Source organism: Dasypus novemcinctus, chromosome 8 (assembly GCF_030445035.2).
Source record: "Dasypus novemcinctus isolate mDasNov1 chromosome 8, mDasNov1.1.hap2, whole genome shotgun sequence".
NCBI classification, from domain to species: Eukaryota; Metazoa; Chordata; class Mammalia; order Cingulata; family Dasypodidae; genus Dasypus; species Dasypus novemcinctus.
The window spans coordinates 83,624,140-83,639,061 of NC_080680.1; the positions used below are offsets into that span (position 1 = coordinate 83,624,140).

At 38.8% G+C, this 14,922-nt stretch overlaps 1 protein-coding gene across 7 annotated transcripts in view; it reads left to right on the top strand.

Moving 5' to 3' along the window:
- Positions 1–14,922, top strand: part of LOC101437252 (stimulated by retinoic acid gene 6 protein-like) — an 87,560-nt gene that overhangs the window by 31,062 nt on the left and 41,576 nt on the right. For all 7 annotated transcript variants that reach the window (XR_188147.3, XM_004457232.5, XM_071216870.1 and 4 more), the window contains one exon: positions 1,072–1,147. Coding sequence is in view for 5 of the 7 variants with exons in the window: in XM_004457232.5 (XP_004457289.2) it covers positions 1,072–1,147 (76 nt within the window). In the remaining 2 variants the exon portion in view is untranslated. The remainder of the gene's footprint in view (positions 1–1,071; positions 1,148–14,922) is intronic.

A 14,922-nucleotide genomic window follows, 5' to 3' on the forward strand; every position in this document is an offset into this window, starting at 1 on the left:
TGAGGTTTGTGGATGAGATGGAGAGACAGACATGAATGCTGAGCTGCCCCCTGAAAGCAGCAACCTGGCTTCCACTCTCTCCCACATTTCCCACAGCTTGAGTCCCACCCATCCCCACCCCACTCCTTCCGGGTACCTTCAGGGACGAGGTTGGGCATCCCCTGGCAGTGCTAGGATTTTACAGATTGTGGAAGAAGATACTGTGTTCAAGGCTTCCCAGAGGAGAGCTCTGCCCTGAGACTTCTGAAGGAAGAGCTTGAGCTGGCCAGGGAAGGAGGCCTGGGAGATGGCACCTGCAGGATTAGGGGACAGTGTGCACAAAGTCTGGAGGTGTGAGAGGTGTGGGCTGCTGGGGTGGCAGTGGACGTCAGAGCCACGAGGGCCCAGCGTGGGGAAGGCCAAAGGAGGAGGCCCCTTTAGAAGAGGAGCCATGAGGGCGCTGTCATGTGGTTTAGACATGAGACTGACCTGCTCTGTCCTGCAGGTGGAGAGGCCCGCAGAGCACAAAGCCTGCAGTCTGCGTCCAATTGGCCCAGCAGTGGGTCCAGAGCAGCTGATGCTTCTCAACCTCTGATCCCGGAAAACCATCTCCAAAGGCTGATTTCTCAGGAAGCTGATGAAACTGCCTCAGAGCCCTTCACTTGCCACAGGTCCCTTTCGCGGCTCTGAAAGGATGGGCAGGACCCTAGTCGTGTGCTGACATGACCACATACTTTTGTGAAGTTTGGAAAAGAATGGTAGTTTTGCAATTTAGTTAAAGAGGGGCCCCCATAGTAAACTTTGGGTCCCACAAAACCTGAATCTACCCTGTGTCACCAGGAAATAAACGCCTTAGTTCCAGTCTTATCAAGGCCATTGGATAATCATGCTAGAGAAAGACATAAGAAAGATTAATTCACTTAGGGAAGACACATTCAGGTGGGCTAGCAAGGCTCTGGGAAAGCAAAGTAAAAAAAGATCACATGGTCTTAGTGGGCTACAAGCCAGAAACCTGAGTAAGATGTGCAGGCCTGAACCATCAATGATTGCAGCAGTAACCGACCATGTGAATGCATTGTGCCCATTTTTCAGAACCAGGCAGCTAAACAGCACCTGTGCCAGCTCAGTGGACATGGAGCTCTTCCTTCACTACTCCCTCATCCCATCAGTAAGTAAAGGAATGGGAGGGAAGGGGAGTGGGGCTGCTGCCACTCAGAGACTCCCAAAGAAGCCTGAATAGGCCAGGGGAGAGACATCAGCTGAGTTTCCTTCTAAACCCTTGACTTGCTCTCCTTCTTTATGTACCAAATGATTGGCCAGAGGCTTGAGAAGGCTTTTAAGGGCCCAGGGTCAGGGGCACTGGCTTTTATTTTATTTATTTTTTAACAAATCAATTTTATTGATACCTATTGACAAAGCTTGCAATTCATCCAAAGTGTACAATCAATGGTATTTGGTATAATCACATAGTTGTGCATTTATTACTTCAATCATCTTTACAGTATTTTCTTATTTCAATAGTAATAAACAAAAAAACTAAAAAGAAAATTCTTCTTCCCTTGATCTCTCCATGCTTCCCCTGCTTTACATAGCTGCTATTTCTGGCTATTCTTGCACAATTATTTATTAAGCAGTTTTATTTAGACATATTCATATACCATATGATCTATACAAAGATTACTATCAAGAGTATAATCACAATGTTGTGCACTCATCACCACAAAAAATTTTAGAACAATTTCATTACTACAAAAAGAAAAACTCCACACCCGTTAGCCCTATATAACTTCCCCACCCTATATAACTACCAATCTAGCTTTATCTTCATAAATTCATTTATATTTACATTTTATATAAATGGAATCATACAATATATACTTTACATCTGGTTTCTTTTATTGTAATGTTTTTATTTGTCTAATATTACATCTTATAGTGTTGACATATATTTGTTCAATGACAAAGAAAGTCTTATATATGCAATTTTACCCATATTCATATTTCACATGTGGTTTTACTATGTTATACAGTTCCATGTTACATTTTTATCTTTTCTTGTAGTAATATGCATGACCTTAGACTTTTCCTTTAAACCTCTTTCATCCCAACATAATAGTACTGCTAATTACAGACATTGTGTTAGACTTTTGCCTTTTCTATTCATTTCCAAAGATTAACAAACATCGTTTTACCAACTCTGCACAAGTTACCCTCAGCTTTCCATTCTCCAACCTCATTCTATTTTCTAGTGACCCATATTCAAGTTATTAACTCCATAACAAATTACACAATATACTTAGTTTATAGTAGTGCAATCATACGGTATCTGTACTTTTGTGCCTGGCTTGCTTCACTCAGCATAATGTCCTCCAGGTTCATCCATATTGTCATGTGCTTTATGACTTCATTTATTCTTACAACTGCATAATATGCCATCATGTCTATCCACCATAATTTGTTTATCCATTCATTGGTTGATGGAAACCTGTGTTGTTTCCATCTTTTGACAATCATGAATGATGCCACTATGAACATCGATGTACAGATGCATGTTCCTGTCATTGCTCTCAGATCTTCTGGGTATATATCTGGCAGTGGTATTGCCGGTTCTCATGGCAAATCTATATTCAACTTCCTTATTAACTGCCAGACAGTCCTCCACTGTGGCTGTATCATTCTACATTCCCAAAAACAGTGAATAAACATTCCTATCTCTCCTCATCCTCTCCAGCACTTGTAGTTCTCCATCTTTTTAATAGTTTTGCCAGTGTTTGTCTCATGTATTTTGGGACACTCTGGTTAGGTGCACAGATATTTATGACTGTTATTTCTTCTTGGTGTATTGTTACTTTTATTTATTAATATATAATGACCTTCTGTATCTCTTATAACTTTTTTTGCATTTAAAGTCTGTTTTGTCCACTATTAGTATCACTACCCCTGCTTTTTTTTTTTTGCTTACTGCTTGCATGGAGTATCCTTCTCCAAACTTACACTTTCAGTTGATTTGAATCCCTGAGTCTAAGGTGAGTCTCTTGTAGGTAGCATATGAATGGCTCATGTTTTTTTTTTATCCATTCTGTTAGCCTATATATTTTTGTTTATAATTTTTTAAAATCAATTTTTTGATATATATTAATAAAGCATAAATCCCTCCAAAGAGTACAATAACTGGTATTTGGTGTAGTCACATATTTGTGCATTCATCACACAAATCATTTCCAGAGCACTTGCATTATTCCAATAATAATAATAAACAAAAACCAAACAAATGAACAAACAAAACTTTCTCACCTTTCTCTCTGAGCCTTGCCTCTGGTACATAGCTGTTGTTCTTTTTTCTTGTCTCTAATATATTTGTATTTATATATTTTTTCATTTTTTATTATGTTTTTTTTAAAGATACATAGATCACACGAAATGTTACATTAAAAAATATAAGAGGTTCCCATATACGCCACTCCTCAGAACCTCACCTCTCCCACATCGAAACTTCTTTCATTAGTGTGGGACATTCATTGCATTTGATGAATACATTTTGGAGCACTGCTACACAACATGGATTATAGTTTACATTGTACTTTATACTCTCTCCCAGTCCATTCAGTGGGTTATGGCAGGATATATAATGTCCTGCCTCTGTCCTTGCAATATCATTGAGGTCAACTCCAAGTCCCGAAAGTGCCCCAATATCACACGTATTTTTCCCTCTCCCTGCCTTCAGCAACTCCTATGGCCACTGACTCCACATCAATGATACAATTTCTTCCATTGCTAGAGTCACAATAATTCTATAGAAGAGTACCAGTAGGTCCACTCTAATCCATATTTTATTCCTCCATCCTGTGGACCCTGGGATGGCGATGCCCACTCCATCTCTAAATCGAGAGGAGACTTAGATCCCACATGGCTGATGGATGGAATTCTCCTGCTTGCAGTTGTAGACTCTCTCCGTTCCTTGGTGTGGTGGTTGACCATCCTCACCTCCTTGTTGGCTAACCTTGGTAAGTCCAACAAACTGGAGAGTAGGTGTTGCAACTCTGCTGAGGGTCAGGACCCAGGTGGCACATGGACTACCCAGAGATTCAAGTCTTCTGAGCCTACACCAACCCTAGCACCAACCACAGGTTCAGTAAAAGTGACAGAAGAGGTATGTGTAGAGAAGTCACATCTGAGTCCAACTCCATCAAACTCAGGAGCCCAAATTCCAAAGTAGGGTCCACTGGCAAGGCACTGAACTCCAGAGCCATCTGCCCAAACAGTCTTATAGATGCAATATCACCCATATTTGTATTTTACATGAGGTCTTACTATCTCATACAGTCCCCTGTTGCAGTTTTTAGCTTTCCTTCTAGTAATTTACATGACCTTAGGTTTTCCCTTTCAACCACTCTCATATCCATGCAATAGCACTGCTAGTTACAAACACCATGCTATGCTTTAACCATTTCTATTCATTTCCTAAGATTTACAAACAACCTTTTTACCAATTCTGCACAGATTAACCCTCAGGTTTCCATTTTCTACTCTGCTTCTATTTTCTGGTGACCTATATTCTAATTATTAACTCCATGAGTTTACAAAACATACTTAGTTCATAATAGTGCAATCACACAGTATTTGTCCTTTTGTGTCTGGCTTGCTTCACTCAACAAAATGTCTTCCAGATTCATTCATGTTGTCATATGCTTTATGACTTAATTTCTTAATTTCTTAATTTTTCAGCTGCAAATTATGCCACATGTCTATACACCACAGTTTGTTTATCCATTGATTATTTGATGGACAACTGGGTTTTTTCCATCTTTTGGTAATTGTGAATAATGCCACTATGAACATCGGTGTGCAGATGTCTGTTTATGTCACTGCTCTCAGATCTTCTGGGTAGTGGTATTGCCAGTTCACATGGCAACTCTATGTTCAGCTTCCTTAGGAAGCCTCCACAGGGTTTGTACCATTCTACATTCCTACCAACAGAGAATAAGCATTCCTATCCTTCCACATCCTCTCCAGCACTTGTAGTTCTCTGTCTTTTTAATAGTGGCCATTGTAATAGGTGTGAAATGATATCTCATTGTAGTTTTCATTTGCATTTCCCTAATCAGTAGTGATGTTGAACATTTTTTCATGTTTTTTTCACCATTTGTCATCTTGGACAAATGTCATCTTGGACAAATGTCTGTTCAAATCTTTTGCCCATTTTTTTATTTTATTTTTATTTTAATTATCTTTTTTTAAAGTTAATAGATCTCACAAAATGTTACATTAAAAAACTTGAGGTTCACATATACCCCACTCTCTACTCATTTGTCATTTCATTGTTGAGTTGTAGAATCTCCCTATATATCACGAATATTAAACCATTACCAGATATGTGATTTCCAAATAATTTCTCCCATTGAATTGGCTGCCTTCACCATCTGACATAGTCCTTTGACATGCAAAAGTGTTGAATTTTGAGGAGGCCCCATTTATCTATTTTTTCTCTTGTCTTTTTATTATCTTTTTTTTTTTTTAAAGATACATAGACCACACAAAATATATTTTCTTTTGTTGCTCATGTTTCGAGTATAAGGTTTAAGAAACTACTGCTTACCATAATATCTTTAAGATGTTTTCCTACATTTTCTTCAAGAGTTTCATGGTGGTTGTTTTAATATTTAGGTCCTTGATCTATTTTGAGTTAAGTTTTGTATAAGTTGTGATATAAGGGTCTTCTTTCTTTGTTTTGGATATCTCCCAGCATCATTTATTGAATAGGCTGTTCTGGCCCAGCTGGGAATGCTTGGCTGCCTTGTGAAAAATCACTTGACTGTAGAAGTGAGGGTCTGTTTCTGAGTTCTCAGTTCAGTTCCATTGGCCAATATGTCTGTCTTTATGCCAGTACCATGCTGTTTTTTGGTGTTTTTTTGTTTTTGTTTTATTTTTTAATTATCTTTCTTTAAGTTAATAGATCACACAAAATGTTACATTAAAAAACATGAGGTTCACATATACCCCACCCCCCCACTCCCATCAACTATTTAATTGTTTTTTTTTTAAGATACATAGATCACAAAAAATGTTCAATTAAAAAAATACAAGAGGTTCTCATATACCTTCCACCCCCCATCACCCCACTCCTCCCTCATCAACAACCCCTTTCATCATTGCGGCACATTCATTGCAATGGTGAATACATTTTGGAGCACTGCTGCACTGCATGGATTATAGTTTACATTTTAGTTTACACTCTCCCCCAGTCCATTCAGTGGGTCATGACAGGATATATAAGGTCCAGCATCTGTCCCTGCAATCTCATTTAGGACAACTCCAAGTCCCAAAAATGCCCCCACATCACATCTCTTCTTCCCTCTCCCTGCCCTCAGCAATGACTGTGGCCACTTTCTCCACATCAGTGCTACAGTTTCTTCCATTACTAGTCACAGTAGTTCCATAGTAGAATATTGAAATCCACTCTAATCCATATTTTATTCCTCCATCCTATGGACCCTGGGATGGTGATGTCCACTCCACCTCTACATCAAGAGGGGGCTTAGATTCCACATGGATGATAGATGCAATTCTCCTGCTTGCAACTGTAGGCACTCTCGGTTCCCTGGTGTGGGGGTTGACCATCTTCACCTCCCTGTTAGCTGACGTGGGTAAGACCAACAAACCAGAGGGTAGGAGTTGCAACTTTGCTGAGGCTCATGGCTCAGGTGGCAGTTTTCATGACTGCAGCTAGATCATATGCTTTAAAATCTGGAAGTGGGAGTCCTCCGACTTTGTTCTTTTTAAATATCTTTTAAGCTATTAAGAGCCCTTTACATTCCAATTAAATTTTATAATTGGTTTTTCGACTTCTGCAAAAAAGGCTGTTGGGATTTTTATTGGGATTACATTGAATCTATAAATCAATTTGGGTAGAATTTACATCTTATTGATCTTTTGTCTTCTAATCCATGAACACAGAATGTCCTTCCATTTATTTAAGTCTTCTTTAGTTTCTTTTAGCAATGTTTTGTAGTTTTCTGAATACAGGTTTTATGTCCTTGGTTATGTTTATTTCTAAGTATTTGATTGTTTTAGTTGCCCTTCAGTTTTGCCAGTATGTGCCTCATGTATTTTGGGGCACACAGGTTAGGTGCGTAAATATTTAATATAGTTATTTCTTGTTGGTGAATTGCCCCTTTTATTAATATATAATGATGTTCTTCATACCTTATAACAGTTTTGCATTTGAAATCTAGTTTGTCCAATATTAGTATCACTACTCCGGCTCTTTTTTGGTTACTATTAGCATGGAATACATTTTTTCCAACCTTTCACTTTTAACCTGGTTGTGTCCTACATTTGAGGTGGGACTCTTGTAGACAAAATATAGATGGCTCAGACTTTTAAAGTCTGTTCTATCAGTCTATGTCTTTTTGATTGGGGAGTTCAGTCCATTAACAGTTAATGTTATTACTGTAAAGGCATTACTTACTTCATCCATTTTGTCTTTTGGCTCTCTGTTGTCATATCATTCTACTATCTTCTTGTCCTATAGTTTACCCGTCCTAATTATCTTCATTTCTAAACACTTCTCCAAATCTCTCACCCTTGTTTTTTCCATTCAGGCTGCAGCACTCCCTTTAGTAGCTCTTGTAATTCTTGTTTTTCGGTAACATGTTCTATCAGTTTTTGTTTGTCTGTGCAGACATTGAAGTCACTCTCATTTTTTTTTAAAGATTTATTTATTTATTTTACTTCTCTCCCCTTCCTCTCCCCCCCTCCCCCCCACCCCAGCTGTCTGTTCTCTGTGTCTATTTGCTGCGTGTTCTTCTTTGTCGGCTTCTGTTGTCAGCAGCACGGGAATCTGTGTTTCTTTTTGTTGCATCATCTTGTTGTGTCAGCTCTCCATGTGTGTGGCGCCATTCCTGGGCAGGCTGCACTTTCTTTCGCACTGGGTGGTTCTCCTTATGGGGCGCACTCCTTGCACATGGGGCTCCCCTATGCAGGGACACCCCTGCATGGCCCAGCACTCCTTGCGCACATCAGCAAGGCACATGGGCCAGCTCCACACGGGTCAAGGAGGACCAGGGTTTGAACTGCAGACCTCCCATGTGGTAGACAGATGCCCTAACCACTGGGCCAAGTCCACTTCTGTCACTCTCATTTTGAAGGAAAGTTTTGCCAGATACAGAATTCTTGGTTGGCAGTTTTCTTCTTTCAGTTGCTTAAATAAAGCATACCACTTTCTTCTCACCTCCATGGTTTCTGATGAGAGATTGGCACTTAATCTTATTGAGTTTCCCTCATATGTGATGCTTTGCTTTTTTCTTGCTGCTTTCAGAATCTTTTCTTTATCTCTGATATTTGTCATTCTGAATAGTAGGTATCTCGGGTAGGTCTATTCAGATTCATTCTGTTTGGAGTGTGTTGTCCTTCCTGAATATTGATATTTATGTCTTTCATAAGGGTTGGGGAGTTTTCAGTCATTATCTCCTCAAATATTCTTTCTGCCCCTTTTCCATTCTCTTCTCCTTCTGGGTTACTAATAATGTGAATATTTGTGCATTTTCCATTGTCATTCAGTTTCTCTGAGGCTCTGTTCCATTTTTTCCATTCTCTTCTCTTCTTGTTCTCCTATCTTTTCCAGTTCAGATGTTCTGTCTTTGAAATCACTAATTCTGTCTTCAAGCAATTCAAATTTGTTCTTATGTGCCTGTAATGTATTTTAAATCTCATCCAACATGTCTTTCATTCCCAAAAGATGTTACTTTTCTTTGCAGTCTTTCAAATTGTTCTTTATATTCTCCCAGTGCCTTCTTAATATCCTTTATTTCTTTAATCATGTTTTCCTTAAATCTTTGAATTGATTTAGGAGAGTTGTGTGATTGTCATTGATTAATTGTCTTAAATCCTGTATCTCTTCAGGATATTTAGTTTGTTCTTTTGGCTGGGCCATCTCTTCCTCTTTTCTAGTATGGCTTGTAATTTTTTGCTGATATCTAGGCATCTGAATATGTTGATAAATTTACTCTGATGGCTAAATTCTCTTCCTTGAGTATTATTTTTTATTCACAGCTCTTCTCTGTTATTTGGTTCAACTTACTCTAAGTCTTTAAAATGCGTGGCTTAAGTTATTAAAATTGGGCCAGAGACTCACTTTTAGGGTGCAGATATTCTTCCAGGGGTAGGATACAGACAGAAAGTTTTTGTCTATGTTATTTCCCAACTGGCCAGCAGATGGCACTCGTCAATGCACCTTTCCACGGAGGTGTTTCAGTCTGGGCTTTCCAGTGTTCCCCTGTTGAATCTCTAGAGTGAAGATTCAAAGTGGTCTCTGCTATCTGAATTCACTGAAGGAAAGCACCCTGACTCCCGCGGCCTTTTCCCTTGAAATAGTTGACAGGGAGTAAGATATCTGTTCTACTCTCTGTCACCTGCAATGAGCCAGGGGTTTTACCACAGCTTAATACCTTGGGGGTGGGGAGGGGAGCCCTTCCTGGCCCCTGTAGGGGCTTGATAACTCACATTTGTTGTTCTGGCTTCTTCATCTCTTTGTCTCTCACGTTCCTGGGAGTTGTATAGCAGAGTCCTGGTCTGGTGACTGTCAAAGCATGCCCATTGGACAGCTTTTGGCTTTGTTGTTTTTGTGGGATCATTGAACTCTGCCTGTCAGTTTGATACCATCTTCCCACTGATCCCCATCCTATAACTTTTGATTCTGGAGTTTAATCCATTTACATTCAATGATATTAAAATACAAGCATTATTTACTTACAACAGTTTATTCTTTGGTTTTCATATTTCATATCTTATTTTTGTCTCTCTTTTTCCTCTTTTGGTTATCCTTTCTGCCATTCTTCCATACATGCCTCCAAGCCTCTCTCTTCTGTTTTTCTTTCAGACTGTAAGGCTTCTTTTACGCTTCCTGCAAAGGTGAATTCTCTTTTATAAACTCTCTTGGTTTCTGTTTGTTTGTGAATATTTTAAACTCACCATCATATTTGAAGGACAATTTTCCTGGATATGGAATTGTTGGTTGGCAGTTTTTCTCTTTCAGTATCCTTATTATATCATTCCACTGTCTTCTAGCCCCTATCATTCTGATGAGAAATCTGCATTAAGTCTTATTGGGTATCCCCTTGTATGTGATTGTTTGCTTCTTCCTTGCTGCCCTCACAATTATCTCTTTATCTTTGGTGTTTGATATTCTGAGTAGTATACGTCTTGGAGTAGGTCTATTCAGATTTATTCTGATTGGGGTACCTTCTCGGACATGTAAGTTCATTTCTTTCATGAGAGTTGGGAAATTTTCAGCTATTATTTCCTCAAATACTCTTTCTGCTTCTTTTACCTTCTTTTCTCTTTTTGGAACTCCCATGTCACCTATGTTGCTAAGTTTTGTGTTATCATTCAATTCCCTGAGATCCTACTCAATTTTTTCCATTCATTTCTCGCTTCAATTTCAGCTGTTCTGCCTTCAGCATCACATATTCTTTCCTGTATCATTTTGAGTCTACTGTTGTATACCTCTAATGTGTTTTTGATCTCACCTATCATGTTTTTCATTCCCATGAGCTCTGTTACTTTTCAGGTTTTCAAATTCCTCTCTATGCTTACTCAACATCTTCCCCTCCACCCTGATTTGGTGCCCTCATCTGTTTGCTCATTGTTTGCTCAGGTTTGCCCTCATTGTCTATCATTGCTTTTGCTCATTGTATGCTCATTGTCTGCTTGTTTTATTTAAGAGGCACTAGGCATTCATGTGGGAGGCAGGTGCTGAACTGCTTGAGCCACATCTGTTCCCTGCTTGTTTTGTTTTTTTGCTCTGTTGTTTTCTTGTTGTTTTTGCCTGTCTGCTCATTGTTTTTGCTTAATATCTGCTCTTTTTTTTTTTAGGAGGCACTGGGAACCAAACCCAGGACCTCCCATTAAGAGGCAGGCACTCAACTGCTTGAGCCACATCTGCTCCCTCAATGTCTTTTTTTAAATTAATTTTTTGAAGTATAGCACTCATACATAAACAGTAAGTGCAATAAGCATATAATAGTGCAAACTTACAAAACAAACATATAACATTATACAGGACTCTCATAACTCACCCTGCCACCAATAACTTGCGTTATCGTTAAACCTTTTAAACTAATGATTAAAGAGCATTGTCAAAATATTGCTACTAACCAAAGTATTTTCCCCCAACCAACCCTATTATTATTATTTTTATATCATTTATGTATGAATATTCATAAACAATAAGTGTATGGTAAAAGTTGCAAACTTACAAAGCAAACATGCATAACATCACACAGGGGTCCCATACATCAACCCTCCACCAACACCTTGCATTGTCATGAAATGTTTGTTACAAATTGTGAAAGAATATTGTCAAAATCTTACTACTAATCATAGTCCTTATCTTGCATTTGGTGTGTTTCCCCCCCAACCCACCTATTTTTTTTTAAATATATTTTTTATAACAGAAGTTGTAAACTTATGGAACAATCATGCACATGTCCAGAATTCCCAAACAACAACCCTCCATCAACACACCACACTGTGGTGGAACATTTGCTACAGATAAGATAATATCATCTGATTGTTACCATGTCCATACTGTATATTTGACTCACAGTTTCCATACTGCCTCATTATCAACACAGTACATCTTTCACATATATGCAAGAATATTATATTATTACTACTAACCACTGTCCATAGGTTGCTCCAGCTATATTTTTCCCATGCTTCTCCACATTTCCAACAAACACCCTGCAGTAGTGATGTACATTTGCTCTAGCTCACAAAGGACACTCTTGCATCTGTGCCATCAACCACAATTCTCATCCACATTTTGGTTTACTGTGCTATTCAGTTCCTAGATTATCTTCTAGCATTCTGTCATTGGCATTTACATACCTTTTCAGTCACATCCCCATTTATAAACTAGCTGTTACTCACTATTTGTTACTATCCACTCTATACATTTCCACACTTTTACAGTAAAGCTAATTAAAACTTCTACATACATTAAACATCAGCAGTCCATCTCAGTCCTCCTCTTATCTCCTTTAAAAATCCACCACCTACCACCAGGTCTTGAAGATATTTTCCTACAATTTCTTCTAGAAGTTTTATGGTTCTTGCTTTTATTTTTAGGTTTTTTATCCATTTTGAGTTAATTTTTGGATAAAGTGTGAGATAGGGGTCCTCTTTCCTTCTTTCAGCTATTGTTGAATGGATTGTTCTGCCCAAGCTGTGTGGGTTTGACAGCATAGTAAAAAATCACTTGAACATACATGTGAGGGTCTGTTTCTGAATCATAAATTTGGTTCCATTGTTCTATGTGTCTGTCTTTAGGCAACTACCATGCTGCTTTTACCACTATAACTAGGTAATATGATTTAAAGTCTGGAGATGAGGGTTCACTTTTCCTTTTTATGATGTTTCTGGCCAATCAGGATCCCTTACCCTTCCAAATACATTTGATGATTGTGTTTTCAATTAAAAAAATATATATTGGTGGAATTTTTATCATGATTGCTTTGAATCTGTATCAATTTGAGTAGAATTGGCATCTTAATGATATTTAGTCTTCCAATCCATTAGCATGGAATGTTCTTCCAGTTATTTAGGCCTTTTTTGATTTCTTTTAACACTGGGTTGCAATTTTCAGAATACGAGTGCTTTACATCATTGGTTAAATTTATTCCTGACTATTTGAGTTTTATCTTTCATATTTTATTTTCAGCAGTTTTGACACTTTTAATTACTTTTATTGATATAATCTTCATTTCTAGACTCTCTTCCAGGCCTCTCTCTCCTGTCTTTTCTTTTCAGGCTCTAGCATACCCTTTAGTATTTCCTGAAAATCTGGTCTCTTGCTTAGAAATTCTCTCAATTTCTGTTTATTGTGAACATTCTAATCTCGCCCTCATTTTTGAAAGACAGTCTTGTTGGATATAAGATTCTTGGCTGGAAGTTTTTCTTTCATAGTATCTTAAATATATCAGACCACTTTCTTCTTGCCTCCATGGTTTCTGGTGAGAAATCTCACTTAATCTTATTTGGATGTATCTTATATGTTATGCATTGCTTTTCTCTTGCTCCTTTCAGAATTCTTTGTCTTTGGCCTTTGACATTCTGATAAATATGTGTCTTGGAGTTGGTCTATTTGGGTTTTTTCAGATGGGAGTACATTGTGCTTCTTGGACAGGGATATCTATGTCCTTCAGTAGGGTTGGGAAATTTGCTAACATTATTTCTTCAGATATTCCTTCTGCCCTTTTCACTTCTCTTCTACTTCTGGGACACCCATGACATATATATTTGCACATCTTTTGCTGTCATTTAGATCCCCAAGAACTTGTTCAATTTTTTCCCTTCTTTTCTTCTTCTGTTCTTTTGTATGTTCACTTTCAGAGGCCATTTCTTCAAGCTCACCAATCCTTTCTTCTGCCTCCTCAAATCTGCTATTATATGATTCCAATGTTTTTTTAATTTCATTGATTGCACCTTTCATTCCCATAAGATCTGCCATTTTTCTATGTATGCTTTCAATTCTTCTTTGTGCTCATCCAATAGCTCCTTAATATCCTTAATCTCTTTAGCCATCTCATTGAATTTATTAAGGAGATTTGTTTGAACATCTATGATTAGTTGTCTCAACTCCTTTATGTCATCTGGAGCCTTATCTTTTTCCTTTAACCAGGCCATAGCTTCCTGTTTCTTGGTGTGGATTGTAATTTTTTTGTTGTTGTCTTGTCATCTGGTTTAGTAGAGTATTTATTCTGGTTGCAATTTTTCTCTTTAGTTTAGGGCTTCCTGTCCTTTCTCCCTTGCTGTTGGTACAGTAGGAGCCAAACATTTAGTTGGTGCTGTAAGCTTTGAGGCTCAAGCTATCCTCATTGTGCCAGGGACCAATGAAGCTTCTTCCAACTTCTCCTTTGCCAGGGGTAGGGACAGAATCACAGCTCTGTGGAATAATCCTAGTTGTGCGGGCCTAGACTGTAGTTGCCCAGAGAGACTAATGAAGCTTCATGCCCCTTTCTTCCCTGCCTGGGGCAGGGATGAAGTTGCAGTTGTGGACAGCAATCTAGGCAGTGCAGGTCTAAGATTACCACAGTTGCCCCAGTAGACTTCTGATTTTCAGTCTGTGCCAGCCAAAGTTACCTGCAGTTACCTAGATAGGCTGGTGCAGGGCCTGCCAGCCTCATCCCTGCCAGAGGTGGGGCTGAAGCCTGGGCTAGTGTTGCGGGCTGATCTGGGTGGAAGAAACTGGTTTCTACCTCACTGTGATTTTTGGCCAGCCCAGCTTCCCCTCAGGCTGGGGGTGGAGTCAAAATGGCAATCACCTTCCCAACTTGGGTTGATTCACACCCCAGCTGTTCCCAGGGTTATGTCTTAGCCAGTCAAGTCTACCAATCAGCAGCTGAAATCACAGCAAACTGTCTCCTCCTCCCATTTTTGGGAAATGGAGCTTCCAAATTCCAGCTACAGATTAGCTAATCTTTAACCATATTGTCTTTCAGGTTATTAATTTGACTTTGGAAATTTGTGTCAATCTCATTGCATAGTTGTCCCAAACCCTTGTCTCTTCTGAGCCATTGATATATTCCTTTTCTTGGGCCATGTCTTCCATTTTATTAGCATGGCTCCTAATTTTTTTGCAGTTGTCTAGGCATCTGATTGGGATGGTGAGTTTACTCAGATTCTTATTTTCTCTCTTTCATAGGGATTTAGTGGCAGGAGGTTGTGTGTTACTGCTTTTCTTTGATTCTTAGTTCAAAGCTGCTGCTTTCAACTCAGAATCACAGTTCTGATTCTTTTCCTTTGTCCCCCTCTCTCTCTGGACAGTGTCCAGCCTTCCCCTGGTGTCCTAAACTATAGAAGATGATTTCTAGGTCATTTCTGCCTGTCCTCTAACTATTGCTCTGGGAAAGAAGAGAGTCCCATATCTTTCTTTTTGCCCAG